General features: G+C 32.8%; 1 protein-coding gene across 2 annotated transcripts in view; it reads left to right on the plus strand.

Annotated features, from left to right (window-relative positions):
- The first annotated feature begins 10,828 nt into the window (after nt 1-10,828).
- The window catches only part of LOC142330839 (complement receptor type 2-like), a 55,435-nt gene continuing 44,532 nt past the window's right edge, over nt 10,829-21,731 (plus strand). The window contains exons 1-3 of one of the 2 annotated variants that reach the window (XM_075376298.1): nt 10,829-11,288; nt 12,002-12,226; nt 20,382-20,570. In XM_075376298.1, coding sequence (XP_075232413.1) covers nt 11,174-11,288; nt 12,002-12,226; nt 20,382-20,570 — 529 coding nt within the window. In that variant the 5' untranslated portion in view covers nt 10,829-11,173. The remainder of the gene's footprint in view (nt 11,289-12,001; nt 12,227-20,381; nt 20,571-21,731) is intronic. The other variant, XM_075376299.1, reaches the window with a different exon arrangement.

The following is a 21,731-nucleotide window of genomic DNA, read 5'->3' on the forward strand; positions in this document are numbered from 1 at the left end:
GTATGCTGTTGACGATTTTGAAAAGATGACTGGTATAGAATGAAAGGAAAGTTACTAAAAATTAATTTTTTAGATATCGGAAGAGATACTGTTATTTATTTATTGTAATACTTTTTAATATGCATGCTAAAAAAAAACAGAGAAGGCATTAGTACTTCGCTGACAAAATCAGAGAGTGTGCAGTTTGCGATGAGAGTATTTCAAGATCACATGAGTTCAAAATGAAGGCCAGCCAAATAGTGTAGTGGTTAACATGCTGACTTCTAGATCATTTGGTCTCTGGTTCAATTCCCTGCAAATGTTTGGCATTTTTCACCTATTACTTCATAAAATATTTGCAAAAGGATATTCTATGGGTTATTTTTTTTTGTCTTCAGTCATTTGACTGGTTTGATGCAGCTCTCCAAGATTCTCTATCTAGTGCTAATCGTTTCATTTTGGTATACCCCTTACATCCTACATCCCTAGCAATTTGTTTTACATATTCCAAACATTACCTGCCCACACATTTTTTTCCTTCTACCTGACCCTCTAATGTTAAATAAGTCTGTCTCTTCTTTTAACTATATTTTTCCAAATGATTCTTTCTTCGATTTGCTGCAACACCTCTTCATTTGTGACTTTATCCACCCATCTGATTTTTAACATTCTCCCCTAGGGCACCGCATTTCAAAAGCTTATAATCTTTTCTTCTCAGGTACTCCAATCATCCAAGTTTCACTTCCATATGAAGCAACGCTCCAAACATATACTTTCAAAAATCATTTGCTGGCATTTAAATTAATTTTTAATGTAAACAAATTATATATTTCTGACTGAAAGCTTGTTTCGCCTGTGCTATTCGGCATTTTATATCACTCCTGCTTCATCCATCTTTAATAATTTTACTTCCCTTTTTTTTTTTTTTTTTTTTTTGTCTTCAGTCACTTGACTGGTTTGATGCAGCCCTCCAAGATTCCCTATCTAGTGCTAGTCGTTTCATTTCAGTATACCCTCTACATCCTACATCCCTAACAATTTGTTTTACATATTCCAAACGTGGCCTGCCTACACAATTTTTCCCTTCTACCTGTCCTTCCAAAATTAAAGCGACTATTCCAGGATGCCTTAGTATGTGGCCTATAAGTCTGTCTCTTCTTTTAACTATATTTTTCCAAATGCTTCTTTCTTCATCTATTTGCCGCAATACCTCCTCATTTGTCACTTTATCCACCCACCTGATTTTTAACATTCTCCTATAGCACCACATTTCAAAAGCTTCTAACCTTTTCTTCTCAGATACTCCGATTGTCCAAGTTTCACTTCCATATAAAGCGACACTCCAAACATACACTTTCAAAAATCTTTTCCTGACATTTAAATTAATTTTTGATGTAAACAACTTATATTTCTTACTGAAGGCTCGTTTAGCTTGTGCTATTCGGCATTTTATATCTCTCCTGCTTCGTCCATCTTTAGTAATTCTACTTCCCAAATAACAAAATTCTTCTACCTCCATAATCTTTTCTCCTCCTATTTTCACATTCAGTGGTCCATCTTTGTTATTTCTACTACATTTCATTACTTTTGTTTTGTTCTTGTTTATTTTCATGCGATAGTTCTTGCGTAGGACTTCATCTATGCCGTTCATTGTTTCTTCTAAATCCTTTTTATTCTCGGCTAGAATTACTATATCATCAGCAAATCGTAGCATCTTTATCTTTTCACCTTGTACTGTTACTCCGAATCTAAATTGTTCTTTAACATCATTAACTGCTAGTTCCATGTAAAGATTAAAAAGTAACGGAGATAGAGAACATCCTTGTCGGACTCCCTTTCTTATTATGGCTTCTTTCTTATGTTCTTCAATTGCTACTGTTGCTGTTTGGTTCCTGTACATGTTAGCAATTGTTCTTCTATCTCTGTATTTGAACCCTAATTTTTTTAAAATGCTGAACATTTTATTCCAGTCTACGTTATCGAATGCCTTTTCTAGGTCTATAAACGCCAAGTATGTTGGTTTGTTTTTCTGTAATCTTCCTTCTACTATTAATCTGAGGCCTAAAATTGCTTCCCGTGTCCCTATACATTTCCTGAAACCAAATTGGTCTTCTCCTAACACTTCCTCCACTCTCCTCTCAATTCTTCTGTATAGAATTCTAGTTAAGATTTTTGATGCATGACTAGTTAAACTAATTGTTCTGTATTCTTCACATTTATCTGCCCCTGATTTCTTTGGTATCATTACTATAACACTTTTTTTGAAGTCTGACGGAAATTCCCCTTTTTCATAAATATTACACACCAGTTTGTATAATCTATCAATCGCCTCCTCCCCTGCACTGCGCAGTAATTCTACAGGTATTCCGTCTATTCCAGGAGCCTTCCTGCCATTTAAATCTTTTAATGCTCTCTTAAATTCAGATCTCAGTATTGTTTCTCCCATTTCATCCTCCTCAACTTCCTCTTCTTCCTCTATAAAACCATTTTCTAATTCATTTCCTCCGTATAACTCTTCAATATATTCCACCCATCTATCGACTTTACCTTTCGTATTATATATAGGTGTACCATCTTTGTTTAACACATTATTAGATTTTAATTTATGTACCCCAAAATTTTCCTTAACTTTCCTGTATGCTCCGTCTATTTTACCAATGTTCATTTCTCTTTCCACTTCTGAACACTTTTCTTTAATCCACTCTTCTTTCGCCAGTTTGCACTTCCTGTTTATAGCATTTCTTAATTGCCGATAGTTCCTTTTACTTTCTTCATCACTAGCATTCTTATATTTTCTACGTTCATCCATCAGCTGCAATATATCGTCTGAAACCCAAGGTTTTCTACCAGTTCTCTTTATTCCGCCTAAGTTCGCTTCTGCTGATTTAAGAATTTCTTTTTTAACATTCTCCCATTCTTCTTCTACATTTTCTATCTTATCTTTTTTACTCAGACCTCTAGCGATGTCCTCCTCAAAAATCTTCTTTACCTCCTCTTCCTCAAGCTTCTCTAAATTCCACCGATTCATCTGACACCTTTTCTTCAGGTTTTTAAACCCCAATCTACATTTCATTATCACCAAATTATGGTCGCTATCAATGTCTGCTCCAGGGTAAGTTTTGCAGTCCAAGAGTTGATTTCTAAATCTTTGCTTAACCATGATATAATCTATCTGATACCTTCCAGTATCGCCTGGCTTTTTCCAAGTGTATATTCTTCTATTATGATTTTTAAATTGGGTGTTGGCAATTACTAAATTATACTTCGTGCAAAACTCTATAAGTCGGTCCCCTCTTTCATTCCTTTTGCCCAGCCCGTATTCACCCACTATATTTCCTTCCTTGCCTTTTCCAATGCTTGCATTCCAATCTCCAACTATTATTAAGTTTTCATCTCCTTTTACGTGTTTAATTGCTTCATCAATCTCTTCGTATACACATTCTACCTCATCATCATCATGGGCGCTTGTAGGCATATAGACGTTAACAATCGTTGTCGGTTTAGGTTTTGAATTTATCCTTATTACAATGACTCTATCGCTATGCGTCTTGAAATACTCTACTCTCCTCCCTATTTTCTTGTTCATCACGAAACCTACTCCTGCCTGCCCATTATTTGACGCTGAGTTAATTACTCTAAAGTCACCCGACCAAAAGTCGCCTTCCTCTTCCCACCGAACCTCACTAATTCCTACTATATCCATTTACTTCCCAAATAACAAAATTCTTCTACCTCCATAATCATTTCTCTTCCTATTTTCACATTCAATGGTCCATCTTCATTATTTCTACCACATTTCATTACTTTCATTTTGTTCTTGTTTATTTTCATGCAGTATTTCTTGCGTAGGACTTCATCCATACCGTTCATTGTTTCTTCTAAATCCTTTTTACTCTCAGCTAGAATTACTATATCATCAGCAAATCATAGCATCTTTATCTTTTCACCTTGTACTGTTACTCCGAATCTAAATTGTTCTAAAACATCATTAACTGCTAGTTCTATGTAAAGATTAAAAAGTGACGGGGATAGGGAACATCCTTGTCGGACTCCCTTTCTTATGTTCTTCAATTATTACTGTTGCTGTTTGGTTACTGTAAATGTTAGCAATTGTTCTTCTATCTCTGTATTTGAATCCTAATTTTTTTTAAATGCTGAACATTTTATTCCAGTCTACGTTATCGAATGCCTTTTCTAAGTCTATAAATGCCAAGTATGTTGGTTTGTTTTTCTTTAATCTTTCTTCTAGTATTAATCTGAGGCCTAAAATTGCTTCCCTTCTCCCTATACTTTTTCTGAAACCTTCTCTTAACATTTCTTCCACTGTCCTCTCAATTCTTCTGTACAGAATTCTAGTTAAGATTTTTGATTTTTTTTAAAAATAAAAATTCTATGAGTAGGTAGTTCAATTCCTTTGTTAGTTAGGTATTTTCAGTCTTTCTTAAGATTGTGAGATGTGTGTTCTTTTGAGTTCATTAACTAGTAGTACACCAATGGGAATGTCAGTCGTGGCAATCACATCAGTGGCATCCTGGTCAAGGCAGACTGGAATATGTCAAAAACCAAGGTTTCGAAGATGACCTCTGATAAAGCCCAGAACGAAAGGGGTGGTGGAGGGGGTGTCTTCCCCTACAATGTCAGGATATCCCCATGATATATAAAAAAAAAAACTAAACTAAGAAAATATAAGATAGACAAAAAGAACAAAATTTAATAATATGAACACAGAATCATCTTGCTTGAGGCATTCTTGCAATAGTGCTTGTAGAAAAGGATTCTAGAAGGAAGAATAAGGATTTTGATGCTTACAGGAGAAGTTTTATGGAAAACGCCTAGAGCTAAGAAAGATGCAGAATGCTAAATTGAAACCTGACAAATGACAGATTCAACTAGAAAAAAATGAAAACTATTATTTAAATAAAACTAAAAAATGTGAAACAAGTATGCTTTTTAATAAATATAAAACTGATAAAAAAGTCATAAATTTTAAGGATTAAAAAAGAATTATTTTATTAAATCTAATAAATATATTTTAAACAGTCTTAAATGTTAACCTATTCATGAATGATTGTCAATAACAATTGAATTTGGGGCACATGACATAACAACGTATGTATTAATTTTAATTATAAATTGAAAAAAAATCATTTTTTCCCTATGTCTTTTGACATTTATAATTTGTAGTTATTTAACCGAACTGTTTGCAAGTCATTTAATTGTCTAATAGGAATCAAACAGTGTAAGCAAGATATGAGATTTTAAACAGAGTTAATTTTGAATTTACTTTTTCTCAAAAATGCTATTTGTAATAAGTAATATTATTCAATACTGTAAATCCAGAAAAAAATCATAGAGTATCGGGAGCAGAAAGCTTAATCAATATCTCTCCATGTCACTTACAGAAAAACCAGCAATTAAAAACACAATAACTGAAAAAGAAATCAATAAGCTTGTGTCAACAGAAAAACCAGATGTAAATAATAATGCAATCTTATATATGGACACAGCATTAGTATATAATTAAAATTTTTTGGAGCAGTCTTTGAAAACAAATACTTCAACATCAGATGAAAATAAAAAGGCAAAAGAAAAACTAAAAAAAAAAATTTCATTATATTGACAAAAATAGGTGCAAGTAAGAATGTAGTATCAGATCTAGATATGCCAACAGCAAATAATAACTTGCTGGAAAAACCAGCTGGTAGTATAATGATTTCAGGTACAGAAAATCTAAGTATAAATAATAACAAAACTTCATTAATAGAAGTGTCAGAAGAATCTCTATGTACAATACTGGTTACAGGAAAGTCAAATGCAAATGGCAATAGTATTGTTTAAAGAAAAATCAAAAACGAGTAATAATACACTATCAGGAACAGATAACCAAGAATTTGATGAAATCAAGTCTATTATAAATAGTTTCTAGTAAAAAGAAAACTGATATAGTAAATAAAGCTACCTCTTAAATCAATGCATCCTTTAATTTGTTTGTTCTCAACGTGGGCGATAATGCCCCCTTGTGTGGCACTGGTGGCTTTTGGAGGGGGGTAAAATGCCCACAGAAAATTGGGGGCGTTGAGGGAGTCTAGAAAGGCGATGGCTGATTTAAAAAAGGCAAAAATTATGTTTTCTTGATATTTCAAACTAAAACTAAATACCTACCAACTTGTTCAAAAAATTAAAGGAACACCTATATTTTATGAAAAAAATGATTGTATTCAAACTACTTTAACTTTGCAACCAAGAGGCTTACAGATGAATGAAAGCTTGAATACTCTAATTTTTGACAGTATACTAAGATTTAAAAAATCATCAAATTAAAAAAAAAATCTGAGGAATTGCGCTCATTTAAAATGTAAGTTTCAACTCAGAAATACAATATGCCACGTTTAAAAACAATAATTGCAATTGCTGTTTTTAAGATCACATCTTAACAACAGCAATTGCAATTATTATTTTTAACAGATGGTTGGCTCAAACAGAAGTTTGAAAATTTTGGAGGGCACTAGAAAATAAAAATTTTCTCTGTGGGCGCTGGGTGAAAAGTTTGAGAATTAATGCGTTTGTTGAATATGATAGTAGAACTCATGTAAAACTTGCCGATTTTCTTACCAAGCATCAGTAAAGATAAATGAAAAAATGGAACACACTGTCATATATGTTGTAGTGGAATTATTCATGAAATGTTTTTACTATCTGCTGCACAATGTAAAATACGTTTCAGTATTAATCTTACAATCAAAGTTATAATTGTTGGTCTGGTAAAATTAAATGACAATAACATTAAAATGTATGAAATAGAATATTTTGAAAACCATCCAGATTATAATGAGACAATGTACAATCATAATCTAGCTATAATTAGAATCAAGGAAATATTTGTATTTGATAAATATGTAGGAAAAGATATGGCTAGAAAACTATACAAACTGTACTGCAAATGTGTTATGTATGTAGTTGGTGACTTTCTGCAAAAGATTCAGTACTTAATGAATTATAATCTGTTAAAACATCTTTAATTAAGAGTACAGCTTGTAATAATTTTGAATATTTTCATAATGATAGAATGTTACAAACAAATTTGACATTTTCTGATAATGTCTCTGATAATGATTTCATTGGTTCTTTAATTTTTTCATACAATTTCTGGAATCAGACATTTACCAAAACCTTGTGGATTTGGAAAACAAATATTTATACAGATATCAGTTACTACTTTGACGGGATAGATTTATTCATGTACTTTAGCAATTTATTATAATGTTATTATGTTTGTAATAATAATAAATTTAATAAGATGAATTTTTACTTAAGTTGTTTTAAATGAACATTATAAAATTAAATTTCATCTGTATTTTACAATATCATATGATTGTTTTAATGAAACCACAAATGTAAAATAAAGCAACGTAGCATAAATTCTTAGTCTACTATTACATTTTCGATACACTATCTTTTGCTACTTAAAAAAATATAAGAATATGTACTGTTATAATATAGATCAAAATTATTAAATGAATCGCTTTCAGAATAATGGAACAATATTACTAAGGGTTTTGTAGAAATTGTTGGCTCCTTCATTGGAGTATTCAGTAACACTATAGTTAATATCAGTAGTTGTAAAAGGTTAAGAAACGCATTAAGAATGTAATTTAACATATAATTAAAAATACATTTCAATGATTATCTGCATTGTTTTAATTAAATATACAAATTTAATATCTACTTTCTATAATTTCTTTTGTTTTGGGTTGGATGTAATTCACTCATCTGTTAATTTACACCTTTTTTTACTGTTCACTTGTTGCATAAAAGAAATGATACAGAAGTGTAAAATAAAAACATTATACTGATCTGTAATGCAGATACGAGTACAAGCGTCAAAGAATCTCTCTATCATCGAGTTTTATATATTCCCGAACCCTTCAAGTGAAAACGTTGGAGGAGATACCGCTCACTATGGCTGCCAATGGCAAGCGTACATTTTGTAGACAAACGAACAGGTTGAAGTTGCTCCTGACAAGGCAACGCGAGAAATCATGGAACGATTACCTCGCCTTGATATTGGATGACATTCCTTTGATGTTCAGGTCTATAAAAGGCTACGCAAAGTAAAAAACCCCTGCCACCCGGTGGTGGGACAGAGTGGACTATAGCCTATTTTGAATTGGACTGGGCGGAGGTTTATGCAAATTCACTGGAAGACCCCCCCCCCCCCGGGTCGGACGTCGACCGTGCAACCGAAGTGGGGGTCTTTACTCGTGGACTATTTCACTCAGGTAGAGGATGCCCACCGTGTATAGACCGCGTCACAGAGGTAGAAGTGACCGCGGCTATGAAGGCCACAAACTCTGACAAGGCTTCAGGAACAGACGGGATCAAGGTTCGAGCATACCGGATTATCCCTCGGATTAAACTCTTCAGTTAGTTTTTAGCATCGTAAGTAATCATTAATACTCAATTTAATTTCTTCAAGCCAGTTCTCTAAATTTGCTAACTACTACAAATCGCTGTAAATGTATCATTTATATATTCATTAATTAAACTTTCTTCTAATTCAAGCCAGATAGAATAGAAATATTTCCTTACATTTTACGTTCTTTCAGTATTTTACACTGTAAATCATTTTTAAGGAGCAATATGAAAAAAATTCGCTTAACGATTGGAATAAAAAGTACACCAAATGATAAAAAAAGATAAAAATATTAAGGTTTCTTTTTTATATTAATTAAAATCCATCAAATGCTTTAGCAAATACAGAAACAATGTAAAACTGTGTAAACAATGTAAAACCCTCAGGCTCTTGTAGCGATCATGGCCATCCTATTTACGTCAATCTTGTACGTAGGGTACTTTCCAGCTGGAAAACGCTATGCTTGCCCAAACCCGAGAAAAGTCTACTTTTCCCCCAGAACTACAGGCCGATCTCTTTACTACCTCTATTGTCGAAGCTGTTAGAGAGAGTTTTTCTCGAGAGGTTTAGGAGGGAGGTACGGCCTGAGCAATTTGAGTTCAGAGAAAGCCACTCGACGACTCTTCAACTAGTACGACTGGTGGATAGCCTTGTCGGAGGCTTTCTAGGAAAGCGGTAACCGCAGCCGTTTTCCTAGATGTGGTTAAAGCCTTTGATAAAGTCCGGCATGATGGCCTACTACGTAAACTTGCTCACACGACGGTCCCCAGCCGTCATGTCAAGCTGTTTCTGGAGAGACAATTCGCAATACGCGCGAGGGGATCCGTATCACCTACCAGGGTGATAGCCGCTGGGGTTCCCCAGCGGGCAGTTCTCTCGCCAATCTTGTATAGGACCCACACGAATGATATGCCGCTTTCGGAAGGGGTAAGCACGGCTTTATACGCCGATGACACGGCATATTATTAATAGACTCAAACCGTGTCCCTGAAAACTTCAAACTGGTAATGTTTGAAAATGTTTAATAATTAATTTTACGGAACTCTACGCATTTAATCGGTAGAGAACCATAAGGAGAATCGGGAATCGTTGATATTTTTTGTGAACTTCCCTCTAGAACCTTTTTACAACTCGTTAAACTTTACATTTGTGGCCCTGAAAAGCTTTTTCTTAGATGCTCGATTGTGGTATTACTACCGTGCCGCGACTTACGGGGTAATATGTATCTCTCCTTTACCATAAAGACGTGCTTCTTTGTATTAGATCTGTTACAGATAATGCAGACCTTAACAGTGATACAGCCCAAAAGAACACCTTTTTTGGTCTCGCTGTCCCCCCAAACCCTTCTTAGATGTTCGTGTGTGTAGATGATTTTAAAATTTAAATTTTTTTTTAAAATCTACAGAGGCTTCTTAGTAAATGGAATGAATAAGATAAGGCGATCGCCGTTCCCAACTCCCGAACGGGAATTTTCCCGTGTCCCTTTTCAGGGTCACGGGAAAATTCAACGATTACGGTTTGTAAATTATTTACAGCTAGATTACGGAAAGTGAGGCTAAAGAAGAACGAAGACTGTCCCGCTACCACGGACTGGAATCCGGACCCGACCGAATCCAGCTGAGATGGAGTAATGAAGACAGCCCGAGTGAAGAGTTTCTTAATTTTATGTCACCAACCATCATCCTTCCGTAATTCTTACAAATATGTCACTGCCAGCACATGCTACTCCTGATGGAAAGGGGAGCGCATTGCATTCTCCAAATACTGGAGCCCCCGAGTATTGAATGAGCAGGAAGGCTCTAGCCGAAAGGACTTCAGCGGACGGACTGAAGTGGAATCACGTCGGGAGAACGAAGCTCTTATGTGGCCGATCTCCCATGGTCAGACAATTTCTCCCCAGGATTGGAACGCAAGCCTCTTTTTTTTCTGTTTAGCATCCGGAACCACCGTAAGGTATTACTTCAGAGGATGAATGAGGATGATATGTATGAATGTAATTGAAATGTATGAATGTCTTGTACACTCTCAGGTCGACCATTCCTGAGATGTGTGTTTAATTGAAACCCAACCACCTAATCGGTATCCGCGATCTAATGTTCAAATCCGTTTAAAAGAAGCTGTCTTTACTAGGATTTGAACCTTAGAACTGACTACTTTGAAATCAGCTGATTTGGGAAGCAAATAATTCCGTCCATAAATAAAAGACAATAATTGTAACTGCCACTTAATAAATAATTACTCCTCTGATAAAAGAAGGACACAGCAGTAAGGGACTTTTGTAAAGAGTTGCGATTAGTAGGAGATAGAAATTTTCCCTATATCCTTGCGTTTTGTTCCTTCCGTGAAAATGCATATCGAAAATTTCGCGCCAAACTCTGTATGCGCGCGCATGATTATTACAAGTTCCTCAAAGCTCAGTGATCAAAATGGTAAACAACTCGTAAACAGCGTTTTAACCTAAAACGTTTTAGATAATTTTATTTGTTTTCCTAGATGTCAGTTTTACGTGAATGTAATACATAATAATGTATGTACAATGATTTTTGTTTGCTATGGTGGGCTTTTTTGTGGAAAAGCTCTGAAGAATAAAGTTTTAGTTACTTCGGCTATATTGGAAACGAGATTATAAAACCATGTCTTTGCTTGTTTTTATGTCTTTCCATTATATTTATTAATTTCTGTTGCAAGATGACGTTTTTTTGAAATGACATCAGTATTGTATTTCACTTAAAACTTGTAGGCTAATTAATTCTGAAACTGTGAACTTCAACTTATCAGAAAATGTATCTTACATTTAAAGTTTATTTTCTGTGCTTTGTGTCTGTGTTATTTTTATCTCTGTACCCCGTAACCGTTATTTGCAATAACCTGACTGTTGTTGATAATGAAGATTCAGGTAATTAAAAGATAATGTTAATTTGTAAATAGTTATTTTGTGATATTTTCTGTTTTACAAAACCAGTTACCATTTTAAGTTGTATGACATATTATTTGTAAGATACATCATCATACTGCAGAGGATGCTTTATATCGCAGGTACTTTTTAGTTGATGAAAGAAAAGGATTAGAATTAGTTTTCATTATTATTTTCTTCAGTTTTAGCAACTTTAAATATGTACTACAAAATATTTTTTTCTGATTTATGGGATATTTCTGTGTATTTTTATTCATACCAACTTTACCTTAGTTTATTAATTCCTTAACTGGATTGATTTTAAATATTGCAGTTTAGTTACATTTGCAAAATCTTTTAGTTAGTTTAGTATCATTATGCTTACAAAATGTGATATTTCTGAATTGAGAAATAGTGTTGTTACATGAAACTAATTTTATCTCGTTAAGCTCATTAACCCATTAATGGTAGGCTATATGTATACATATTTGAAAGAGAGACAAGGATACTATAATTTAGAAGTAAAAGTTCAGAACTGATCATCATGGAGAATGTTGTTTCTTTATAACTGTTAATAAACAGTTCCACTAAAAAAAGAAGAATATCAAGGTTATTGTCTATACAAGATGACTACACACTTATTTGACAATAATATTACTTTATTTATTTTAACGGTAATATTAGAATCTTTATAATATTATAATGTGCTGTTTCAGGTATAATTGACAAATCTAATAACAATGACAATTGTGTATTGTCTATGCAACTACTTCATGGTAACATCACAATTAGAAATTTGGGTGAAGTTAAAGAATTACATTTCCATTGCTTTCCTGGTTATCGATTAAATGGACTACCTTTTAGTCATGTTAAATGTCGTCCAGATAATGTGTATTTAAGAGGATGGAGTGATGTATTTGTTAAACCTACATGCACAAAAGGTAATTATTAATAGCGAATTGCATTTAATTTTTTTTAAATCTTTGAACTTATATTTATTGTATGTGAATAGTAAATATATTAGAAAATTTACTTTTGATTGTTTTGTTTGTAATGTTATTTCAGATTGAAGTATACTTCCTGAACTGTTTATTTATTTATTGCAAATAAAGACTCACAGTTAAATTAAATAAATAAAAAAAGAACAGCATTACTAAAGTTCATGATATCGTTTTACTGAAACAAAAATGTTCACTTCATAACGTCCACCAACCTTATAGTCCCAAGAAACTGTAGCCATTGTTTTCCTGTTGCTTAGTGTTGCTCAAAATCATCAACACACTCAACCAGGCATGCAGTGGCAATGTTCTTGCAAACTTGCCCATATTCATCGTGGAAGTCTGTTCGCCTTTCTTTAAATTTCCTACATCATTCCTATACACTACCATCACTCAAAGTTTTCACCACACACTTGGCTATTCTGCAATGGATTTCAGCAGCACTACATCCATCTGTTTGCAGAAAATGTATCACACCTAGTGGGAACATCGATCATAGCAGCCATGTTCAGTTGCTCTTAGCTTGGCTTAGACTGATGCAATGGAGCCGGCAATTGGAGAGGTTGTGGTGGGGGACGGTGCAATTGCATGATGCACAGACCTGGTTCATGCCTATCTCTTGTTTACTTAGATGCATGGTTGGAGGTTAACAGCCCTTATATTTCGTACATTATAAGTAATATAAATTTATGCTTGTTTTTTTACTTTGTAAAAATTTTAAACTTTATTACTTTATAAATAAAAAGGTATATATGTATTTAGTTAATTTATTTATATAATATAAATAGTAATAAGTAAGGTAACTGGATTAAATTTCAGTTGGTTAAATATAAATTGAATTTATTTTAAAAAATGAGGCTAGGAAAAGTTTGTTTCCTGCTTTATCGACATGTTCAAACCGACTAATGTTTACCACTCAAGTTGGGACACATGGATAGAACCAACATTGTTTGATCTTGAGCCACCAGTAATACAAATTATCTCTTTGTACCTAGCAGATCAGATGATAGAAACATCAGCTGGGCACTTACTGATGATGACTATCATACAGTGTGTATGAGGCTTAAATAGCCAACAATGAATGTTTAATTGTGATGTTACTTAGAGAAATAAGATCTAAATAACTTAATTGAAAACTGGTTTATAATATTCAGAAAATTCAATTTTTTTTATGAGAGTTTCAGACAGATAATTAAATATTACATATTCAGTAGTATTAAATATATATATATATATATACAGTGCCCTCATTTTGTCAAGTAACACTACATCTAGAGAGGTCCACAATACCTGTTAGGGTGGAAGGAGATTGTTATATTGTTATGAAAAGGAAAATAGAACTTCCTTTCATGTAGCAAATTAGTGGAAAGCGAATCTTCCAACTTTCAGATTAAAAAAATTTATTCGCAGTTCAGTTGAGGGATGAATCTCCTTCTTTTCTAATTTACTATTTTTGTCTAGTTTATTATCTCAAATTCATAATGAGTGATACCCTTTGCATTCTTATTTCCTGAACTTTCAGTTTTATTAGACCAGTTGCAGTCAAACTACAGTTGGAACATTTTTTTTTTTTATTATTATACATAAAACACCCACTTTCACCTCAAATTTTAATTACTGGAATTTAGCAAAAGTAAGGTAATGTTTTTCATGCATATGTACAGTATGTATGTATTATTGGTGTTCATTAGTTCGACTCTAGGGCCCAAATGACTGGATCAGTTTTGATAAATCATTGGATTTTTCTTGGCATTTCATTATGTGATGTAGGATAGTCATATTCAACAATAAAAAACTTAACACAAGAATGTAACATTTTTACATTCTTATGCGACCCTGTTATGCAAGACTTGATCTGTCTAGAATATTATTGCTAGTCATTGTACTCTGTAGGTGGACAAACAAGTATCTCACAAGAGTTTTGGTTTTTTCTTAGTTAGTTACAGAATCCTAAAAACTAAAACTAAAAAGTAGGATTAAAAAAGTTTTTTTTGTCTTCAGTCATTTGACTCGTTTGATGCAGCTCTCCAAGATTCCCTATTTAGTGCCAGTCGTTTCATTTTGGTATACCCCTACATCCTACATCCCTAACAATTTGTTTTACATATTCCAAACGTTGCCTGCCTACACAATTTTTCCCATCTACCTATCCCTCCAATATCAAAGTGACGATTCCAGGATGCCTTAAGATGTGGCCTATAAGTCTGTCTGTTCTTTTAGCTATATTTTTTCAAATACTTTCGTCATCAATTTGCTGCAATACCTCTTTATTTGTCGCTTTAGCCACCCACCTGATCTTTAACATTCTCCTATAGCACCACGTTTCAAAAGCTTCTAATTTTTTCTTCTCAGGTACTTTGATTGTCCAAGTTTTACTTTCATATAAAGCTTAAAGCCATATAAAGCATGTAACATATACTTTGTAAAATGCTTTCCTAATGTTTAAATTAATCTTTGATGTAAGCAAATTATATTTCTGACTGAAAGCTCTTTTTACCTGTGCTGTTTGGCATTTTATATTGCTCCTGATTCATCCATCTGTAGTAATTCTACTTCCCAAATTCAAAATTCTTCTACCTCCATAATCTTTTCTTCTTGTCCTATTTTTATACTCAGTGGCTCATCTACTTTATTGCTACTACATTTCATTACTTTTGTTTTATTACTTATTTTTCACGTTTCATACTTTATTTTTTGTGAAGGACTTCGCCCATGCCATTCATTGTTTCTTCTAAATATTTTTTTACTCTCAGCTAGGGTATCTATCTTTTCACCTTGCACTGTTACTTCAAATCTTAATTGTTTTTTAACATCATTAACTGCTAGTTCTATGTAAAGATTAAAAAATGACTAGTGAGATAGGCAACATCCTTGTCAGACACCCTTTTTTATTACTGCTTCTTTCTTATGTTATTCAATTGTTAATGTTGCATTTTGGTTCCTGTAAATGTTAGCGATTGTTCTTATATCTCTATATTTGAACCCTAAACCTTTTAAAATGTTGAACATTTTATTCCAGTCTACATTATCAAAGTCTAAATGTAACATATGTTGGTTTTTTTTTTTTAATCATCCTTCTACTATTAATCTGACTGCTAAAATTGCTTCCCTTGTCCCTATACTTTATCTAAAACCAAATTGGTCTTTTCCTTCTTCCACTCTCCTCTCAATTCTTTTGTACAGAATAAGAGTTAAGATATCTTTATGTATGAGTAGTTAAGCTAATTGTTCTGTATTCTTCATATTTTTCTTTGGTATCATGACAATAACACTTTTCTTGAAGTCAGATGGAATTTCCTCTTTTTCATAAATATTACACACCAGTTTGTATAATCTGTCTATCGCTTCCTCACCTGCACTGTGTAGTAATTCTGCAGTTATCCTGTCTATCCCAGGAGCCTTTTTCCATTTAAATTCTTCAATGCTCTATTAAATTCAGATCTCAGTATTGTATCTCCCTTTTCATCCTCTTCGACTTCCTCTATAACACCATTTTCTAATTCATTTCCTCCATATAACTCTTTATATTCCACCCACCTATCAACCTTTTCTTTCGTAATATAAATCGGTGTACCATCTTTATTTAACACATTATTAAATTTTAACTAATATACCATAAAATTCCCTTTATCTTTCGTTATGCTTCGTCTACTTTAGCAATGATCATTTCTCTTTCCACTTCTGAACACTTTTCTTCCACTAATTTGTACTTTCTGTTTACAATATTACTTAATTGTTGATAGTTCCTTAAGCCTTCTTCATCTTTAACATTCTTGTACTTTCTACGTTCATCCATCAGTAGGCTTACCATATTTTTTGGGTCCAACCCAGAACATATTTTTGAAATTATTTAAATGTCTTAACAGTTTACGGAAACATTAGACTTTATTTATTCAGTTGTATTTTTCACTACACATGACTTTTTTCAGAAAGTCATGTGTAGTGAAAAGTCATGTTAAGTTCGTTGGTTTATTTGTTTTAATTACATCAAAAAATTCACAGCATGAAAGTTATGAATTAATTTTAACATTTAGAAAATGTTTAACAATAGATACTGAAAGTCTACCTCTTTCTGCAGACCAAATGTTCCCCATAATTAAAAAAACTCTCTTAACTGTTGCAGATGTCTCAGGCAAAGAAATCGCAAACTCAACCATTTTAGAAATATTGCAACATGAAGTATCAGTCTTTTGAAACACCCTAAAAATTGCTTTCCATTTCTCTTCAATAGTATCTGGTACTTTTCAGAACTTGAACCACAACCTAACCTTTGGTCTCAGATTACATGGTACAACAACATACGTTTTTCAAATAGGTCAGACAGTATTTATGGAATCTTTTATAATTTCATTAACAACTTGTGCACTCACTCTCTTCTATATCAGACCAGGCAATCTCATTTTGTAAATTTATCCACTGAAACTTATGAACTTTAAAAACTGGTTCTCCACAACTCGTAAGTACTAAAATTATAAAAATTGTCTTAAAAAGAATTTTTGTTCCTGAATATCATTATTTTCTTTTAGAGTGCATAACAATTGTTTGGCAGAAGATGGTATAAATTTGTGGGTTTATCTTTCCTGAAGTTGACAAACTAATTCAGAATGTCTGAAATGCTTCTTTTTCTCTGTGATAGAATTAGCTCACAATTTCAGAATTACATTATTAAATAACTAGAGTACCAAATAAAAATTAAAAAAAAAACAGTTTATTTTCTAGATTTTCAAAAAATTCAAATAATTTTGGGCATTTGTCATAAGGTAAGTATGAGTTTAGGGCATCAAAAATGGAAAGAATAATTTTTTCTATTGCAGATAACAAACTAAGGAACCTTGTGCTGCTATGAAATAATTCTTTTTTGTAATCTGTTTCCACAAATTCACAGAACTCTTTTAGTTTTGTTACTCTTACTGTTTATATATGAAAATAGTTATAAATTTTTATAACAATAACTTCTATATCCAGGGGTAGAGAATTACATGCTGTTTGTACTCAGTTGTGTACAATGTGGGCTGAAAAACCAATTCCTAAAATAGGTTATGTAAATACTTTGAACTTTTCTGAATATATTTTCATTCCCCTTTCTCTTCACACCACCAAAATTACTGTTAATGTTATCAGCAATATAACAATCCAACCTTTCTTCAAGTTTGTATTTTTTCACACACTACAAAAGATACTTCATCAAAATTTGAGCAGTTTCACCTGACACTTCATCAAAATTTAAAAGTTCAACTTGAATTCCTTCCACCAGACTGAAATATCTTACAACAATTGGAACAAGTTTTACTTCACTTCTGTTTGTGCTATCCATTGTTTCTGTTACACAATTAATGTTTTTCAAAGAACACAACACATCAAATATAAATGGCAAAATAATTTTAACAATAATTGCCTCGGTTTTGGTTTTAGCAGATAAAAATTTTGGGTCATATAACTTTTTACCGAGTTTAGATGTGCAGTCTTATGTTTAGAAATTGAGTTCTTGTTTAACAGTGTGGTATGAAAATGTACCTCCTTTAGGAGCTCACTCCAGATCATGTTATTGTAATTTCCATCTTTGGATTTAAAAAAATCTCTTATGTTTGCTGAAGCAGTAGCATTAATAGCACTCCTATGTTCAGCTGCTTTCATGTGATCTTCAACATCACCCTTTCCTTTATGTGCAACAGAAAATTCTCCAATACACAGTGTGCAATAAACATGTTCAATGTTACTATCATTACACAATTTCAAAAATTAGTATTCCTGTTGCAGGTTAACATTAAACACACATTTTCTTTTGCCCATTGCTAAACGATGAGAATAAAAACAAATAGAGATGAAATGATCAAAATCAAGAGATGAGTTTCTTTTCACACAAAAACAACATAAACATAAATTGCCCCTGTTGTGTTGCCAAATGACTCGGTAAAAAGTTGTGGTGAGACTGGTAGCCATGCCTCCATCAAAATCGACATCAGCGTTTGCTCCAAGGTCGGCTGAGAGATGCATGGCCGTAAAACACAATGTCGAACATATAGATCTGAAATTAAAAAATCCTCTCCAGTCATAAAATTCTCAAACCCTGGACATTTTTGTAACCCTGGATAACACAAAAACCAGGACTGTCCAGGCTAATTCTAGACGTATGGTAAGCCTATCCATCTGCAACAATCCTCTGATATCCAAGGTTTTCTACCAGTTCTCTTTGTTCCGCTTATGTTCATTTCTGCTGATTTAAGAATCTTTTTTTTAACATTCTCCCATTCTTTTATATTTTCTGTCTTATATTTTTTACTCGGACGTCTTGCGACATCCTCCTCAAAAATCTTGTTTACCTTTTCTTCCACAAGCTTCTCTAAATTCTACCCATTCATCTGACATCTTTTCTTTTAGTTTTTAAACCCCAATCTAAATTTCATTATCACTTAATTATGGTCACTATCATGTGCTCCTGGATATGCTTTGCAGTCGACAAGTTGATTTCTAAGTCTTTGCTTAATCATGATATAATCTATCTGATACCTTACAGATTGCCTGGCTTTTTCCATGTGTGTATTCTTCTATTATGATTTTTAAACTGGGCATTGACAATTACTAAACTGTACTTCTTGTAAAACTCAATAAGTCGGTTCCCTCTTTCATTCCTTTTTCCCAGCCCATATTCACCCACAAATCCTCCTGACCTATGCCCTTAAGAACTACTGAAAGAGCTGCTCTCCTCTTTCAGGAAGTTCTCAGCAGATACCTCTGCAATATGATTGCACCTTCGGTCCAGCTACTCTGTATCACTGAGCAATCAAGCTCCGGTCTCATGATTCTTAGAGGAAGATAAAAAAGTTAACAAAAAAACCAACTTTGATAAAAAATATATAAATACTAGAATTTATAAATGGTAAGTTGAAATAAAAAGTGAAAAACAAGTTTTGTATGTATAAACATTATCATAAAGGAAAATCATTTTAATTATTTGCTTAAAAACAATTATAAATAATAAGCAATAATTAATGTAACTACTTGTGTACACGTAATTGCATGTATGTTTTAATATTAGTATCAGAAATAATTATTATATTTATACTAAGCTGAAGTCAGAGGGGTTCCAACTGATTAGCTTAAAATTTTAAGACCTAATATTAAAATATGAGGATGATGGAAAATCAATGCACTCTGGAATTTAGCGGGAGAAACAAAAGTCACATGAAATTATAGGTGCCGCCATCTTGTATTTTCATTCCTCTATTATTGACATTCTAAAACTTGTTGACCCATGTCTTCTCATTTTCTGTCACTCATTAGTCATTGTTATGGAGTCAATTTTGCCTGCTGTGTTAATGTGTCTAAAGCTATGTGCAATGATTGAACTATTAGTGTTAAAAGTGAATGCTGGTTATATTAATCGTCATCTAAAGGTGTCTACAATGGTAGAGCATGGTATATTGGCACTATGGTTTGCCACAAAAAAAAAATTGTAAATAACCCTCTGATAAAGAATTCTCTTGACAGAGTTTTGGGATTTCAATCACAAGTACGTAACTGAGTATCTTGAAGCCAGATCAACTGTAAATTCTATGCTATAGATAGAGATGTTAAAACATCTTAGATGTTTGTGTCATGTTCAACAATTCACAGACCTGGTAATTCTTCAACATGATAATTCTCAGCCCCACACACATCATCTGCAGCTGCCAAGACTCTTGTGAAGTTGAAATTTGAACCTATTCCACAGTCTCCATACTCACCAAATCCGATACCCTGTGATCTTTATTTACTTTTGTAATTAACCACGGATATTAAGGGTATTCATTTCACCACAGATGGTAAATAACATAAAGTTTTAATATTTATTAAATATTATAATTAAAGTTTTAACAATAATTATAAAATATTAATAAATTTATGCCATCAGGAGGTATTGGTTATTTTGAATTAGTAGTATTCTTTTGCTTTTGTTTAAATTACTTTATTACTAGGCCTAATTTTGTGTCGTTACTCAAGTTCCACACAAAATCATGCCGATTCTGATTAGATATTGAGGTGATTTGGGCAGATATGGATTATTTACTTGTGCTGATACTTTATCGGTGGACATTTTTTAAATATATTTTTTTTTAAGCTTGTGAGAAACCACCTTCCGTTTTAAACGGTGCAGTTTTTGTAAGTGAACATAAAGAGGAGAACGATTTAATTTCTGATGGTGTTGTGGCAGAATATTCTTGTGCTGCGCATTACAAATTGACTCCCATCACATCACAACATAGAATTTGTCAAGACGGTGAATGGACCGGATCAGCAGTAACTTGTGGTATGTAATTTATTTTATTAATATTTTTTCATTTTTTTTCAGATTACAATTTGCAGTAATCATTTCATCTATGGCAGTAAAATAAAACATGATTTTTTTTTTTTCTCTAATATTACATGTTAAAGAGTATTGTATAAACATAAAATTAAAATATTGCAGAATCTTGGTTACTGCTGCATTAGTAACTTCACATTTTGTTTTTTGTGTTAACCTATTAATAATGATACATCAGTATTCTTCATGTGCACAGAGTTTCCTTCAAAACAAACTTCCATTTTCAGTTTCTGAATGTTTGGAAACAGTCATATTCCCAAGATTTCAGTAATACTTATATGCTATTACATCTCTTTAAATATACAAAATTATAAACTTGTTGTAAATGCTTTTAACGACAAAAAAAAAACTACTTTATTTTTGATGTGGGACTTGAAATTAAAATAATATAAATTTAAATTAATTTTAAATGGTTGTTGCTTAAAGTATTATTTTTGAGCAAAATAGAATAGCTTGTATTATGTTATATCTGCACTTGCTGTTAGAGCTAGATTCTCTTCCTAACACTGACTTTTTCCCATTAACATGTGTGGTTTTTTACCCCCAAATTCAGCACCTAATATAAACGTGATTTGCTTATTCAGTAGTCAGTCACTTTATAGTAAAGTAATACTTGATATTGGTGATATGGATGCTTGTACGAGGGACGATCAGTAAGTTACATCCCCTCTATGAAACAAACACATATTTATAAGACAATTTTTTTTTTTTATTGGACAAAATACTACATATTTTTATCTATTTTTTGACATAATCACCAAATTTTTCTAAACACTTTTCTACCGTGTGACAAGTTCTTCAATTCCACTCTCATACAAATTTCATCCAATTTCCTTCGACCATTTAAGGACCACTTCGTAGTGAAATGATGCTCCCTTCCCACGAATCACTTGAGAGGACCAAGCAGGTGGTAGGTCAGGGTGCTAGATCAGGCCTGTAAGGTGGATGACACCACACTTCCCACTTGAATTTTTACAGTAACTCCTTTGAATAAGGAGTGTTGTTGTGAAGAAAAATAACCCCATTGCTCAATCTTCCGGGTCTTTGATCTTTAATGGCTTTACACAATTTTTTTAAAGTTTCACATTAAGATTCAGCATTGATTGT

Source organism: Lycorma delicatula, chromosome 10 (genome assembly GCF_047948215.1).
Source record: "Lycorma delicatula isolate Av1 chromosome 10, ASM4794821v1, whole genome shotgun sequence".
Taxonomy (NCBI): domain Eukaryota; kingdom Metazoa; phylum Arthropoda; class Insecta; order Hemiptera; family Fulgoridae; genus Lycorma; species Lycorma delicatula.